The following is a 14961-nucleotide window of genomic DNA, read 5'->3' as shown; positions in this document are numbered from 1 at the left end:
TTCCAGATGATGTCGCAAGCCGAGGGCCAACAGAAGAACCTTGTCCAGTCCATCGACTCGTTGCCCACCAAAGGCCCCGTCTCCTGTCTGGACCAGGACCTGCTGCTGCTGAAAGCCACGTCGGCCGCCACGCTCAGCTGCCTGGGAGAGTGCCTGAACATCCTCCAACAGAGCCAAAGCCAGGCGCCGCCTCTGTCTCAGGCCACCCAGCGCAACCACGCCGTCACCACGGGTGAGTCGTCCCGGGGCTCCGTTCTTGTACTGCTGGAGCCCCCAACTTCTCCATCTTCTCCTTCCTCTTTGTCCTTTCTGCCCACGTGTTCCAAACCCATTAGCGAGAGCCAACTGGACTGCAGTTCCTGTCTTTGCACGTTGGCTAATGTAAACTTTGGTGTGTGTACCAAATGTTGCTGAATTTCACCTTCCCTGTGCCTGATCATAATGGAGCCAATAAAAGTTATTTGGATTGAAACCTCATGCAGCCTGAGGGTGCTTGACTGGATTTCAAACAAAGGATTAGGATGTCTAATATTGGATGATTGTACCCCAAAAGTGCCAACTTCTTGGGTTGTCTCTAAACGTTTTGAAATTGACTTGCAAGTCAGTCCTGACTTTTCTTTGCACCAACAGTCGCCACGCGTTGTTGTGGAGTGGGACCACCTTGCTGCAAGTACAAACCACTTTGTATCCGCTGCCTGGCTGATAGGCCCCTTAATACAGTGAGGAATTTTCTAAGCAGAATGCTGGGCTGTGCGACGCATGAGAATTATCCACGATATGAAGAAAAAGTGCTTAATACTGTGGCAGTGCATGGCCAACTGTTTGGCAGGGTCGAGCTTGTGAATGGACTGATGGTCTGTCTTGCGAGGCTCTTCTCGAACTCTTCTCGAATCCGCTTTCCTCTCCTCTGTCACCTCCGCGAACTTAAAAAAAAAAAATCCTGTAAGGAAGTGAAATGAAACTCCACAAATGCAACGAGTCCCTTCACAGCCCGACAACGAGTTATTTAAAGTTGGGCCTTGACTTACTGTACGTACAGAGGAATGGGTGGACGGTGATTTGCATGGACAGCAATGAAGTCAACTACCCAATACATTTTAAATTGTTCATTTCTCACATCTTAAAACATTTGTCGCAGGTAATATTTGTAAAAGCACAATCAAAATAATAAACGGAATAATAAACAAATAATAATAACTAGGCTAAGTGCAATTTCTGGAGAAATTGCGTGGGAATGCTGAATGCTAAGAGTTGAATGCATGTGGAATGCTTATGAAGCAAATTGAGAGAGAAATTATGAAATGATAACCTCCTGGTGACTGGGCAATGCACTTTACCAACTACACCTGGTAATGATGATAAGTTATATGTATGGAAGTGGGCGTGGAAAGTGATACTTAGAAAAAGTTCAATGACTGTCCCATTGTAAATGAATGGGGAAAAGTTATTTAACGTTAAATTGTGCGCATACTGTAAGTAGCGTGGAATCAGACGATATTGTTCAAATTTCAACTCTCTTAAAAAATTGACGCCTGCCGGGGTATATATTGTCTGATTCCACATTACTTAGTATTTGCGCAATTTCACATTTAATATCAACTTTTTTCCCCATTCATTTTATTGTGTTTACTATTATTCCTTTTATTATTGTGATTGTGCTTTTAAGTGCTCACTGACAAAAATAAATAAATAAATAAATGTCAGGAAGTCACATTCACAAGTCAAAATAAAGCAACATTCTGACTTTCTGAGTGTTTATCTTTCTGATACAAAGTCAAAGAGAAGCGGTCACATATTTCATTCAGACACACGCACGAAGCACAGACACAAAAAGGCGCACACGCAATTTCCTGCTGTCTCGTCTGTGTCAATCCCACCGCCGCCTTTCAGCTTTATTTATGAAATCTAATATTGACTGTCAGAAGCAAACCAGAAGTGATCGGCGCCTGTCTCCATCCTCCTCGCCATTCTCGTTCCTTGCGAGCCAACTCGGGCAATCAATGATGACCTTTGACTTTTGCCGCTGACACGTTGTCATTCACTCAGATGGCGCGCCTGTGTGGACGGTACCAAAGTCACCCTCAGGGCAGCATCTGAAGAACGGCGGCCCGACTCCCCTGCGCTCCGCCGAGCCCTCGCCGGCCCTCAGGGAAAGGAGCCTGTCGCACGCTGCCGAGGTGAGACGGGTCACTTTGGACTCGCTGTCCTTTTGTATGAAGGTGAGCAGGATTGGCATCGGTGTCCACCACAAATGTCAACTCTGCTGGTTACTGTTTAAAAAAAAAAAAATGTACATGTGAGGTTTCGATGAAAATGCTGCAGGTTTGGGATGTTTCCCTTCTCCAACACACCTGATTCATATGATCAGCAAACTACATAAGCCTGATCATAATTCTTCTCATTGGATTCAGCTTGTGCTGGAGGAGAGAAACCTCTAAAACCTGCAGGACCGGAGTCCTAGAGGTCTGGAATTGCCCACCCCACCAGACTTGTCCAAATTCGGTCCTCGAGGGCCACTAACCTGCATGTTTTAGATGTTTCCCTCCTCCAACACAACTTATTAAAATGATCACCAATCGTGATTCAAATGATTGATTGTGATCATTTGAATAAATCATTTGCCTGAATCATTCGGTCAACGATTGTGATGAGTCGGGATGTGATGAGTCAGGATTGTTGCTCATGTTTCGGATGGCTCCCTCCTCTAACACACCTGATTCAACTAAGTCAAATCAGGACCATTGCTCATGTTTCGGATGTTTCCCTCCTCCAACACACTTGATTCAAATAATCAAGTCCAGTCAGGATCATTAATCATGTTTCAGATGGTTCCCCTCCTCCAACACACCTGATTCAAATAATCAAGTCCAGTCAGGATCATTAATCATGTTTCAGATGGTTCCCCTCCTCCAACACACCTGATTCAAATAATCAAGTCCAGTCAGGATCATTAATCATGTTTCAGATGGTTCCCCTCCTCCAACACAGCTGATTCAAATGATCAGCTAATCAGCGAGCTCTGCAAGAGCCTGATAGTCAGTGATCATTTGAATTAGGTCTGTTGAGGGATGGAAAGATGTAAAATATATCAAATATATTTTTGTTTTGTTTTCTTTTATTGTTATGCATCTTATTATTCTTTTTGTGCAAAACAAATTTTCATGTTGTTTTGGTTTACACCAGTAGAGGTCAGCAAAATGCTTTGTAGATATATATGACGTAGCTTTCCATTAGCTGTACCACTTCCCCTGTTCAGGGTCTCAAGGAGCAAAAACCAAGTTAAATCCACCACACGAGACAAAACACCGGTCACACTTAATGACATGAAGTATAAATAGTCGAAAGTACAGTTTTTATCGAGTTGAAGTGGAAGTGAGCTGGAGGATCAAGAAGATGAAGACTTGCCCCATCTGCGCTTTGCAAAATGGAACGAGAGCGAGCGACTGTAAGCAGAAGGAAAGCCTGGGAATGGATGCGGAAGACGGTTTGGGGTTAAGGGAGGGCGACGATGATGTAACAGGGTGGCAGGAATGAGCAGAGGAAGGAAAGGAGGGTGGATGAAGGAAACGACGACAAACGGAAGATTACGTGTTACAGCACAGGGGAGGAAAACACGACAGAATTTGGACTTGGAATAATTTCGGGAGGACGGTAACAAATTGAACTGTAAAGGAATATGAAAAGAATGTGAAAGTGTTGGGGGAAAAAAAAAAAGTTGACCTTGGCATATGGGACTAATAAAGGCTTTTTTCTATTCTTAGCCACCAGCCCCCAAATCAGTGAAGAGGAGTCAACCAAGTGAGGGGGGAGGAGGCAAAGTGATGTCAGGAGAGAAAATACAAGACAGGGCAGAAGTGAGGAGGAGGAAGAAGTAACAAGCGTGCGGGGGAACGCAGCGCAGCGCAGCGCAGCGCAGCGCAGGGATGATGGGAAGAAGCAGCAGGAGACGTCACTGGGACTTAGCCCTGAGCTTTGTTTCACCACTTCCTTGTTTTTCAGGGTGGGTGGGGGGTTGCACAGCAGCCGCTCACTACCGCGACGTGAGCCTGAAGAGATGAAGATGTCTTGTTATGGGTGCTTAGCACAGCTTTAAACACAACTTTGACTTTGGTCTCGTTATTTTTGTTGTTGTTGACTTTTTATGGAGATGAAGTCGAGTTTTATGCCGGTCAACCATCAAGACAACGTGAGTTTTTTGTATTCCTGGTTTATGCATGTTGTTGAAATATGGTGAACTTACTGTATGCTCATTTGACCAAATTAGCCAGCTGTTATTTTTTGGGAGTAAACATGAAATAGTTACTTTATGATAAGACGGCTTGTGCAGGTTATACAAGGTCTCCATTATAAATTCATCCAAGAGCGCGTTAGCTAAAAGTTTGATGAATTGTAACCTCATTTTGCTGTGAGACATTTGATTGACATTTCAAAACAATGTCAATAAAGAAAAATGGCTTAATGTGTTAATTTAGGCAATTTTCGTATTATTTCAAGCGGCATTTGTAAATAGAGGAAATGTCAATTTGTTATCGGGAACCTTACTCATTGCGCTACTTCCTGGCACACTGAAGCACAAGATGAGTTGAGTCACATGAATTTAATTTTCATTAAAGTGCCGGCGGAGTAGAAGAGACTCGCTGTATTCAAATTGTAGAACAGACTTTGGAATTAAAAAAATAAAAATAACAATAAAAATAAAACAATGACAAAAACAAAAAACAAACCTTGTCAGACCTTGTAAAATTTACGCTGAGCTGCTTCCGGCAATATTATCTTCTATTCAGTCAATTGGTTCAGAACGGTTTGGACGGCGCTTCACAGTGCAGATGGACAATAACCTGAAGCCTGCTATAAAAACAACCAAATACGTTTCTTTAAGGCAAATAAATTGTACGTTATGCAACCGCCAAGTCCATCACCTGACCTGAATCCAACTGAGCGCGCATTTCTCTCGCTCGAGATTATACCTTATTAAACTTACTGTACTTTAATTTATTTAATTCAATCTCCGGTGTAATACCCTTATTTATTGATTGATTGAATTTTTATTTTTTTTAATTTTATTTTTATTATTATGATTAGTTCAATCTCTGGTGTCACAACCTTATTTATTGATTGATTGAATTATTTTTTATTTTATTATCTGTTCTTATTGCTGCTGGACATGTAAATTTCCCAGAGGGAGCCATCCCAAAGGGATCAATAAAGTCAAGTCAAGTCTAAGTCTAAATAATGATCGAGTATGAGCTCGTAGCTAATCATTACAATTCTGCGCTGACAACACTTCATTACAATCTCCAGCCGAAGTGCTGTGACCCTCGTAGCAGCAATTTCATGTCTCAGTTCGAGAGCCTTTAATGAATTGGAACCACTGGACTCATAACACGTCTATAAATACGTCTGCATCCCGGCACACGTTGTTGCGCAGGTCTTTCGTGTCGAGTGTGCGCTCTGCGGGCCTTTTGCATGCATACAATGAAATATTCAGGTAACAGGAAGACGCGTTTCCACCTCTCTGCCAATTTCACATTCTGGTTCGTTTCGGTTGTTTTTGATGTTATTTCCAGAGGCATTGTCATTAAAATAAGATCCCGAAGCTGGTATTGCACAAAAGCACAGGCTTGAGAGCACTTTGTGCATTATACATTACAATCTTCTTCTTGTTTTGTTTTGTTTTTTCTTCTTCCTGCCTCCGTCACGTTACTGCAGGAGATATCAAAGGCATCGTCAGCTCGATCGGCCTTCACTTGAATGCTGGGAAAACAAAAGAAAGTACACATCTTCACTCGGCTTTGGCCAGTCATGTGCATCAGGGCTGAAGGCAAACAAGACGTTGAAAGCAATCCAAGCGCTTGTGCTGCAGTTTGATGAAAAGTGGTTATCGCCAACTCCCCCACAATATTGTGATAATTATCATATCGTGATATCGTATCCTGATGTTCGGATATCGTTACATCCCTATTAAACAGCACTGATTTGTCTTACAAATTCAAACAGCCGGCGTTTATTTTTGTCTGGACAGCACCAGGCCGGGCCGGGAGACATCAGCCAAAGCGAGGAAGTGACGGACACGGAGGACAATGAGGAGGAGGACCTGGGAGTCCTGGACGACCAGAGGAGCGTCATTCTCCATTTGCTGTCCCAGCTCAAACTGGGAATGGACCTCACACGGGTGCGTTTCCCATTCCCATCTTTTGAAGACTTTTCAAATGTTAACGGTCTGGCTTTTCCCCAGGTGGTGCTGCCGACGTTTATTCTGGAAAAGCGCTCGCTGCTGGAGATGTACGCCAACTTCATGGCGCATCCGGACTTGTTCCTGTCAATAGCGGGCGGAGTCACAGCCGAGGATCGCATCGTCCGCTTTGTGGAGTACTACCTGACCTCCTTCCACGAGGGGCGCAAGGGGGCTGTTGCCAAGAAGCCCTACAACCCCGTGCTGGGGGAGACCTTCCACTGCTCGTGGGAAGTACCTCGGGACAAAATCAAACCTTTGCTCAGAGCCAACCAGGGTCCCGCCCGGGAGTCCAGCAGGGACGCGACGGGCGGCTGCTACAGGGTCCGTTTTGTGGCCGAGCAGGTTTGCCATCATCCGCCGGTTTCGGCTTTTTACTGCGAGTGCCGTGAGAGGCGGATGTGTGTCAACGCGCACGTGTGGACCAAGAGCAAATTCATGGGCATGTCCATAGGTGTGTCCATGGTTGGGGAAGGTGAGTTTTGACCAACTAATCCCTTTTTTTACAAGTCGTCATTAAAAATGGATCTTTGACGTGTATCGCCGTCAATGGCACCGAATGACACAAACTGAATTTTTTGGCTGCCGAGTGCAAGGGCGGTTGATGTCGGTGACCTTCAGCGCAGGCACTGATTGCTGCCTTTGTGATCGCACACTTGTAATCAGTGTAGAGCTGAACACAACGTACACATTGAATGCACACCCATTAGACACGTTTCCCTTTTCCTGCGTGACAATTTGAAGGCTTTGTTATGTGCGTCATAGCTCGTTGACGTTTGCGTTTGACTTTTGGAATGCTGCGATTGTTCGTGACTGCACTTTTTAATCGGTCGTTTTAAAGGTTTGGAGGTACCAAATGACTCTCATATTTTTTTCTTCCCCCATTTGAGGAGCAATTTTGTGTTCGGAAAATGGTTGGATGGATGGAATTTATTTGATGATTTTTTTTTTCCAAGTTATTTTCTATTTTTCAGGTTAAAAAAATAAATTAAAAAAAAATACAAAAATATATATTCCCAGATGTTGAATATTCTGGGATACTACTGAAAATTCTACAGAATAATTGTATATTTTGATTTTTTTTTATTTACTTACTACAATTCAATAAGGAACAACATTCCTTCCTGTTTTTATATGGCATAGTTTTTATTTCTTAATTTCACTTTGTCACTTTATCAGCAATCCTGACTTGATTTTATGAATCAGGTGTGTCAGAGGAGGGGAAACATCTAAAATACGAATAACAATGTTAACTTGATTATATGCATGCAAGATGGCCGCTTGAACTGGTGGTGTACTTGACGTCCTTCCGCCAGGCGTGTTGTGTCTGGCGGAGCACGAGGAGGAGTACGTCTTCTCGCTGCCGTCGGCCTACGCCCGCTCCATCCTCACCGTGCCCTGGGTGGAACTGGGAGGGAAAGTCTCCATCAACTGCGCCAGGAGCGGCTACTCGGCCGCCGTCACTTTCCACACCAAACCTTTCTATGGCGGCAAAGTACACAGGTGAGTAGGGCTGCATGATTATGGGGAAAAATAATAATCCGTCGCTTTTAAAACTCAGCTACTCCTTTAAGTCGATTCGTCCCTTCACGTTGAACACGATTCTTTTCGTTAAGTATAACATAACCTTATAAATATCATATAAAGTTCAAGCCTCTTGCATTTTTCTTCTTAATTTTCAAACTTAAAGGGATACTTTACTTATTTAGCCATTTTTGGCAGTCAAACATTAATATTTGGCCTATATTTCATGTACAATTAGTACGTTTTAACAACGCATTTTGCATCTTGCGGTCGACTGAAAATGACTCACATGGGCTCAGTTAACCAATCACAGCTCAGCTTGTGAATGTAACATGACCAAACCTAGAAAACAGGTGAGCTGTGATTGGTTACCTGAGCTCTTGTGATGTCATTGTCAGTCGACAGCAAGTTGCAAAATGTGTTTTTAAAGGTACTAATTGTACGTGAAAAATAATGAAAGTATCACATTAATTATAGACAAAATATTAACTTTTTTTATTGCTATAATGGGCTAAATAAGTGGAGTGTCCCTTTAACTCCAACTAGAGTGTCATTAAATAGCTTAAAGGACGCTTGGGGACGCTAGAATCTGATTCGCTCCGGGCTACATGGTGCAATCAGGGTACTTTCACAACGTAGGGAACTTCTGCACATAAATGTTTTTTCTTCGATGAAATCCAACAAGCGTTTGTCCGCCGTAGAGTGACTGCAGAGGTGAAACACAACCCGACCAACACCATCGTGTGTAAAGCGCAGGGAGAGTGGAACGGAACCCTGGAGTTCACCTACAGCAGCGGCGAAACCAAAGTCATCGACACGGCCCGGCTGGCCGTAACCAGGAAGAAGCTGCGGCCGCTCGACAAACAAGGACGCAGCGAGTCCAGGTATGAAAGCTTCGCACGGGCGCTCGCGGAGAGACGCTGATGGGATCGTTTGTGCGCTTGTAGGCGCTTATGGCAACACGTGACGGCGTCGCTGAGAGACGGCAACATGGACGAGGCGACGGCGCACAAACACGGACTGGAGGAGCAGCAGAGGGCGGACGAGAGGCGGAGGGCGGCTGTTAATAAAGCGTGGACACCCAAATACTTCACCAAGGAGGTCAGACTTGTGCGCTTACCCCTTCATTTTGCTTATTAAAAAAAAAAGTGTAACATGTTGCAGGGAGACGGCTGGATGTACAACAATCCTCTGTGGAAGTCCACTTGACAGCGAGTGATGACATCACATCCGGGGTTCAACGTGGCTGCTTGAAACTTTCAAAGCAGGGATTTGGACTCGCCCTGTTGCCACGGAGACAGACGGGAGCCAAGCAACGGTGCCAAAGGGAAAATCTCCGCGTGGGACATTTTGTATACAGTCGATATAGGATTAGAGTTGTCTTCTATTTTTCACCTGTGCGTGCCAAGAAGGCCTTTTGCACATTCACACTTAAAAGTCTGTCTGCGGTTTTTACATCCTTTTGTCACATGTTGTCTTCTACTTGGCTCACGTAACACTAAAAAAAAACAACAAAGTTTATAAAGCACTTTTACCATAGATGTAATAATACACTTTTATAACCTTATGCCAATCAGGATCACATTTTAAATGTCATTGCCAATACAAATGTACTACTTTAATATGATTACCGGTAAGTACATTGGCTTTTAACGGCTTGGATTGTTTAGTCTACACTTTTGAATGTATTCACATTTGTAATGGTTTATTCGCCATCTTTTGTGTTGTATTATTTATAGTTTAGCTCTCATAAAGGCTTACTTCTCTTCTTGTGGGCCCTTATTTTGTAATACAATATCACAATGTAATTCTATCACTCTAAGATCATGAGCCACATCACATATTAAGGCCTTGTTATACTTCTGAGTCAGGCCTCCCGCATCTCTGCGTTTGGGGCCCACCAGATGGCGCTGTTGAGCACTATGCAGGCTCATAATTGGTCTTTATAGCCCATAATTTGTAACATTTTATTTCATGAATAATATATTTACATAGATACCAATGGGGTATCTGCCACGGAAGAGGCGGGACTGTTTTTGCTCATCAGTTTCCGGTTCGGTTTGCAACGTGTGGTCTGCGTCAAAAATACTTGTGCTTCCGACTTTGTGCCCCTCGGTTGCGCGTTCGCAACACGGACCGGAAGCAAGCTGATGTGTAAAATCACGTCCCGCCTCTTCCGTGGCATATACTCCATCGTAAGGTAATTTCATTTGAAAAATATATGTATAATACACAACCAAGTTCAACAGTCTAACTTTCATTTTAAGCCATTTTAAGTGGATGAGCCACTCAAATGATGTCCCAAGCTGATCTCAGCCATGGGGGCCACATTAACTGGGACCATCATCCAATTAAAATACAGGACTGATGTCACGTGACATCAGCACTTAATGAGAATTGAACGTTCTCGCTTACCGTATAGTAAGCATAAGCAAGCCTTCAAGAGCCTTCGCAGAGGCCTGTCGTTCGAGTGAGTATTTTAAACTGCCCTTTATATGACTAATACACGACCTAGAAGGATCTTTGATAATATTTGTTTGATAACATTTGTTTATTGTTACTCGCAAGGTCATTGGAAGCTCGCTTGCTAATATGTCAACAAAGCCGGGTGGCTAGGCAGCTAGCACGCCTACAAGTAGCACTCAGCTGTCAATCAAAAGTCAATCAAGGAAAACGCTTGACTTGAATCTTGTTTTCTTCTCCAAACAGAAGCTGACGGCCACAATGAAAATAGAGTAATGACTTCACATGCTACAAATTGCTACATCTCGTCACCAACATCTTCTACAAAGGTAACACATGCCTATTTTGCTTCTGTTTTGTTCTTGTGCCGCTGCAAAAATGTTGCCCAAATGACCGCTTACAAGTTTGAAGATATCTGTCATGCTCATCGGCAACCTTCAACATGTCCCTATGTCTTAGGGGCACCTTTTATTTATTTATTTATTTATTTATGTATGTCCAGGAGTGTTTCGTGATCTAAAAAAAATGCTTATTAAATTATAAATAATAATAATATAAATTATATATTTGTATTTTTTACAAATATTTTTAAATGTCTCGTACATTTTTAAAGAATGTTTTTAAATGTCTCTCCTATATTTTATAAAATATTTTTAAATGTCTCATATTTTTTTAAAGAGAGTTTCAAATGTCTTTTTTTTTTTTTTTTTTTTTTTTTTATATTTTGAAATATCTTTATATTTAAAAAAAAATATTTTTAAATGTCTCTCTTATATTTTTAGTTTCGTATATTGACAAGTGGCTACTGTGGTTCCATGCTACAAGCTAGTAAGTTAGCCTAGCATTAGTTAGCGGTCGGATGAGCGTTATTGTTGGAATGTTTATAGCTGTTAGCTTTTTTTTTTTTTTTTATACAAAATTATCATTTTTGTCTTGTTTTTGTTAATGAACTAAAATGTCCACAGATTTTAGTCTAAAAAATAAATATTGAGTGAAAATGTATTTCACTCAATATTGTTTATTAAAATGGTTTTAGTCTAGTTTGAGTCTGGTGACGAATGTGTTGACATTTATTTTGTTGACAAAATGAGCGCAAGCATAGACTAGATTGTGATTGGCCAACTGCTGGTCACATGACATATGGACGCCATCTTGTTACCCTGCTGAGACCAAGTTGGCCAACACGCTGGCGCCCCCCTGTGGACCAGCCGCCTGACTGCGCTCAGCAACTCCAGTCCTCCGCCGCCGCTTTCCGGCCTGTCTTAGCTGTTTCCCTCCTCTAACACAGCTGATTCGAATGAGCAAGCTTGCGGATGAGCCGATCATTCGAATCAGCTGTCTTGGAGGAGGGAAACGCCTCAAACAGGCCGGACAGAGGAACAGAGTTTGCATGCTAGCAAATTGTCCAACTAAGTCTTTTTTTTGTTTGTTTTTTTTTGGTCAGGACGACGCTGGTGGGCGTCGGCATCCCCCCCGCCGACGCCTTCTCCCCGCTGGTGGCGGCCATCATGGCGGCGGGCCTCGGCGCGCCGCTCGCCATCCTGCTGATGGGCGGAGTCTACGTGTGCCTGCGTGAGAGACGGGTGGCGGCGGCCATGGCAGGCAACTACCAGCCCATCAACTGACCAATCACAACGCACAAACTCATCTTTTGGCCTCTTTTAATCTTCTTAATGTTTCAACTTTTTATTTTTATTTTTTATTTTTATTTTTTTTATTTAATACGAATAAAATGATAGTGTTGATCCATCCAAACTGGTCGAATGGAAAAGCAACACTCTTGCAGTGCTGACGACAGACCAGCGGGTGGCGCTAGCGCACAACAAGGGGAAGAATTTGATTGGTGGATTGACGTCAAGCCTTCAGCGACAGGTACGGCAAGATGGCGGCCAACCGCAAGTCAGCGAGGTGAGCACCAGCCAATGTTTGGCTCGTTAATGTAATCATGAGTTTATTCTTTTACGGCTTATTTATTTATTTATTTTTACAATCAAACAATAAAAATGGTGGAAATGGAAGATTTCGTTTACGTTTTATTTGGATCACCAGATGGCGCTCATGAGCTAAAATGTTCTATGTTGTTGGCTCATTTGGAGGACAAAAAAAATATACATTGAAACAACACAATAGAAAGTATCAAAATGGAAAAAACAAAATAACAAAAAAATGCAAAATAAAAGGGAAAAGAAACAAATACAAACCTGTAAAAGAATAAATGGACACAATTTAAAAACTATCGCAAATATATATATATATATATATATATACACACACACACAAGTTTCAAAAGGTCCTCTGCGATTAATGTAGTTTTGGCGCCCTCTTGTGGTAACGTAGAAATAATAGTATCAAAATGGAAATAACAAACGAAAAAAATGGCATGAAAAATGCAAAATAAAATTTGAAAAGGAAGGGGGAAAGACTAAAAATACAAACCTCTAAAAGTATATATGGACAAAATGAAGAAAAAAGTATATAGCTAATGTTAAAAAAAAAAAAGAGAGTTTCAAAGGTCCTCTGCGATTCATGTAATGTTGGCGCCCTCTTGTGGTCACGTAGAAATAAGTATCAAAATGGAAACCACAAAATGCAAAAAAATGGCACGAAAAATGCAAAATTAAATAGAAAGAAAATTGAAAAGACTAAAAAATACAAACCTCTAAAAGTATATTTAAGGACAAAATGAAAAAAGTATATAGCTCATGTAAAAAAAAAAAGAAAAAAAAGCGAGTTTCAAAAGGGCCTTTGCGATTCATGTAATGTTGGCGCCCTCTTGTGGTCACGTAGAAATAAATATCAAAATGGAAACGACAAAATGCAAAAAAATGGCACGAAAAATGCAAAATTAAATAGAAAAGAAAATTGAAAAGACTAAAAATACAAACCTCTAAAAGTATATATGGACAAAATGAAGAAAAAAGTATATAGCTAATGTAAAAAAAAAAAAAAAAAGAGAGAGTTTCAAAAGCCCTCTGCGATTCATGTAATGTTGGCGCCCTCTTGTGGTCACGTAGAAATAAGTATCAAAATGGAAACAACAAAATGCAAAAAATGGCACGAAAAATGCTAAATTAAATAGAAAAGAAAATTGAAAAGACTAAAAACACAAACCTCTAAAAGTATATATGGACAAAATGAAGAAAAAAGTATATAGCTCATGTAAAAAAAAAAAGAAAAAAAAAAGCGAGTTTCAAAAGGGCCTTGCGATTCATGTAATGTTGGCGCCCTCTTGTGGTCACGTAGAAATAAAAAGTCAAAATGGAAACAACAAAATGCAAAAAATGGCACGAAAAATGCAAAATTAAAGAGAAAATAAAATTGAAAAGACTAAAAATACAAACCTCTAAAAGTATATATGGACAAAATGAAGAAAAAAGTATATAGCTAATGTTAAAAAAAGAGTTTCAAAGGCCCTCTGCGATTCATGTAATGTTGGCGCCCTCTTGTGGTCACGTAGAAATAAGTATCAAAATGGAAACAACAAAATGCAAAAAATTGCACGAAAAATGCAAAATTAAATAGAAAAGAAAATTGAAAAGACTAAAAAATACAAACCTCTAAAAGTATATATGGACAAAATGAAGAAAAAAGTATATAGCTAATGTAAAAAATAAAATTAAATAAAAAAGAGAGAGTTTCAAAGGTCCTCTGCGATTCATGTAATGTTGGCGCCCTCTTGTGGTCACGTAGAAATAAGTATCAAAATGGAAACAACAAAATGCAAAAAATGGCACGAAAAATGCTAAATTAAAGAGAAAAGAAAATTGAAAAGACTAAAGTGCGCCCTCTTGTGGTCACGTCCGTCAACGCGCCAACTTTAACTCCTTTGAAAACTGCACGCTCAATTTGAGGGGAAGTAAACTTTCGAACATTCCCAACAGTGAAAACGTAAAGCAACGTCACCGCGCGTTCCAAGCTACTTTTTGAATCATGAATTGAATCGTGTGGTCCTATATAAAATGAGTACTTTTATCGATAAATAAAATGTGTTTGTGTGAAGAAAATCACAAAAAAGATCACACAAAATTAGCAGTTGCTTCGTTCAAAAAAATATAAAAATAAATATATATATCGAGTTAATTTTATTAGTGTATATAAAATGCCCCCATCACACAAATCAACTGCATTATATTTTCTCAACATGTTATTTGATTGAGTGTGCATTTGTCCCTAATGTAGTGTCCCCCTGCAGAGAACGTGGTACTTCCGGGTTGTCTTCCAAAGTGCCTGCCGGCCGCTGTGAGACCACCACATGACGACAAGGCAGCCAGCGACCCCGCCCACAAGTGTCCCCACATTTGGTCCCGGGGTTCACTTCGACTTTCTGGAGGGAAATAAAAGTACAATATCGTGAATTGAGCTTTGTTTCTCCTAATAAAGCACAAGTAACAAACTCCACTGCCTCTTTCCTTCAATTCATAAAGACGAGCCCCCTGTGGCTTGACAATGAAAAGCATGACAAATATGCTCACATCAAGTCATGGCAAAGTTTACAATTGAAATATTGGCCTGTACTATTTGTATGGAAGACATAGCAGTGTCCAGCTGAGATAGGCGCCAGCACCCCCCGCGACATAAGCGGTCAAGAAAATGGGTGGATGGACATAGCAGTGCTAATGTGGAAGCTATTTTTTTTTTCAGTGAATGGGCAATAAAATGTTTCAAATGGATAAGGCAGGACAAGTTTAGTCATGGAGGTGAACTTTACATTTTGACTTTGCTAAATATTCACTTTGATGGCG

The 14961-nt window shown here is 41.3% G+C and overlaps 2 protein-coding genes across 5 annotated transcripts in view; both read left to right on the top strand.

Moving 5' to 3' along the window:
- osbpl10a (oxysterol binding protein-like 10a) overlaps window positions 1–9524 on the top strand; it is a 32097-nt gene extending 22573 nt beyond the window's left edge. For 3 of the 4 annotated variants that reach the window (XM_077508240.1, XM_077508239.1, XM_077508242.1), the window contains 8 exons: window positions 7–232; window positions 2047–2177; window positions 6023–6172; window positions 6236–6707; window positions 7549–7735; window positions 8458–8640; window positions 8704–8857; window positions 8906–9524. In XM_077508240.1, coding sequence (XP_077364366.1) covers window positions 7–232; window positions 2047–2177; window positions 6023–6172; window positions 6236–6707; window positions 7549–7735; window positions 8458–8640; window positions 8704–8857; window positions 8906–8965 — 1563 coding nt within the window. In that variant the 3' untranslated portion in view covers window positions 8966–9524. The remainder of the gene's footprint in view (window positions 1–6; window positions 233–2046; window positions 2178–6022; window positions 6173–6235; window positions 6708–7548; window positions 7736–8457; window positions 8641–8703; window positions 8858–8905) is intronic. The other variant, XM_077508241.1, reaches the window with a different exon arrangement.
- A 493-nt stretch (window positions 9525–10017) lies between these two features.
- Window positions 10018–12237, top strand: glmp (glycosylated lysosomal membrane protein). Its single transcript, XM_077508251.1, has 3 exons — window positions 10018–10226; window positions 10466–10548; window positions 11664–12237. The coding sequence occupies exons 2-3, from the start codon at window positions 10505–10507 to the stop codon at window positions 11842–11844; spliced, it is 225 nt and encodes a 74-aa protein (XP_077364377.1). The 5' UTR covers window positions 10018–10226; window positions 10466–10504; the 3' UTR covers window positions 11845–12237.
- Window positions 12238–14961: the final 2724 nt, after the last annotated feature.

Source organism: Festucalex cinctus, chromosome 19, assembly GCF_051991245.1.
Source record: "Festucalex cinctus isolate MCC-2025b chromosome 19, RoL_Fcin_1.0, whole genome shotgun sequence".
NCBI lineage: Eukaryota > Metazoa > Chordata > Actinopteri > Syngnathiformes > Syngnathidae > Festucalex > Festucalex cinctus.
Note: the sequence above shows the minus strand (reverse complement) of the source record. Positions and strands in the feature narration are given on the sequence as shown.

Coding starts and splice junctions, on each gene's coding strand:
- glmp (XM_077508251.1), top strand. CDS start 10,505: ATGCTACAAATTGCTACATCTCGTCACCAACATCTTCTACAAAG. Junction 10,549..11,663: donor CACCAACATCTTCTACAAAG/GTAACACATGCC, acceptor TTTTTTGGTCAG/GACGACGCTGGTGGGCGTCG.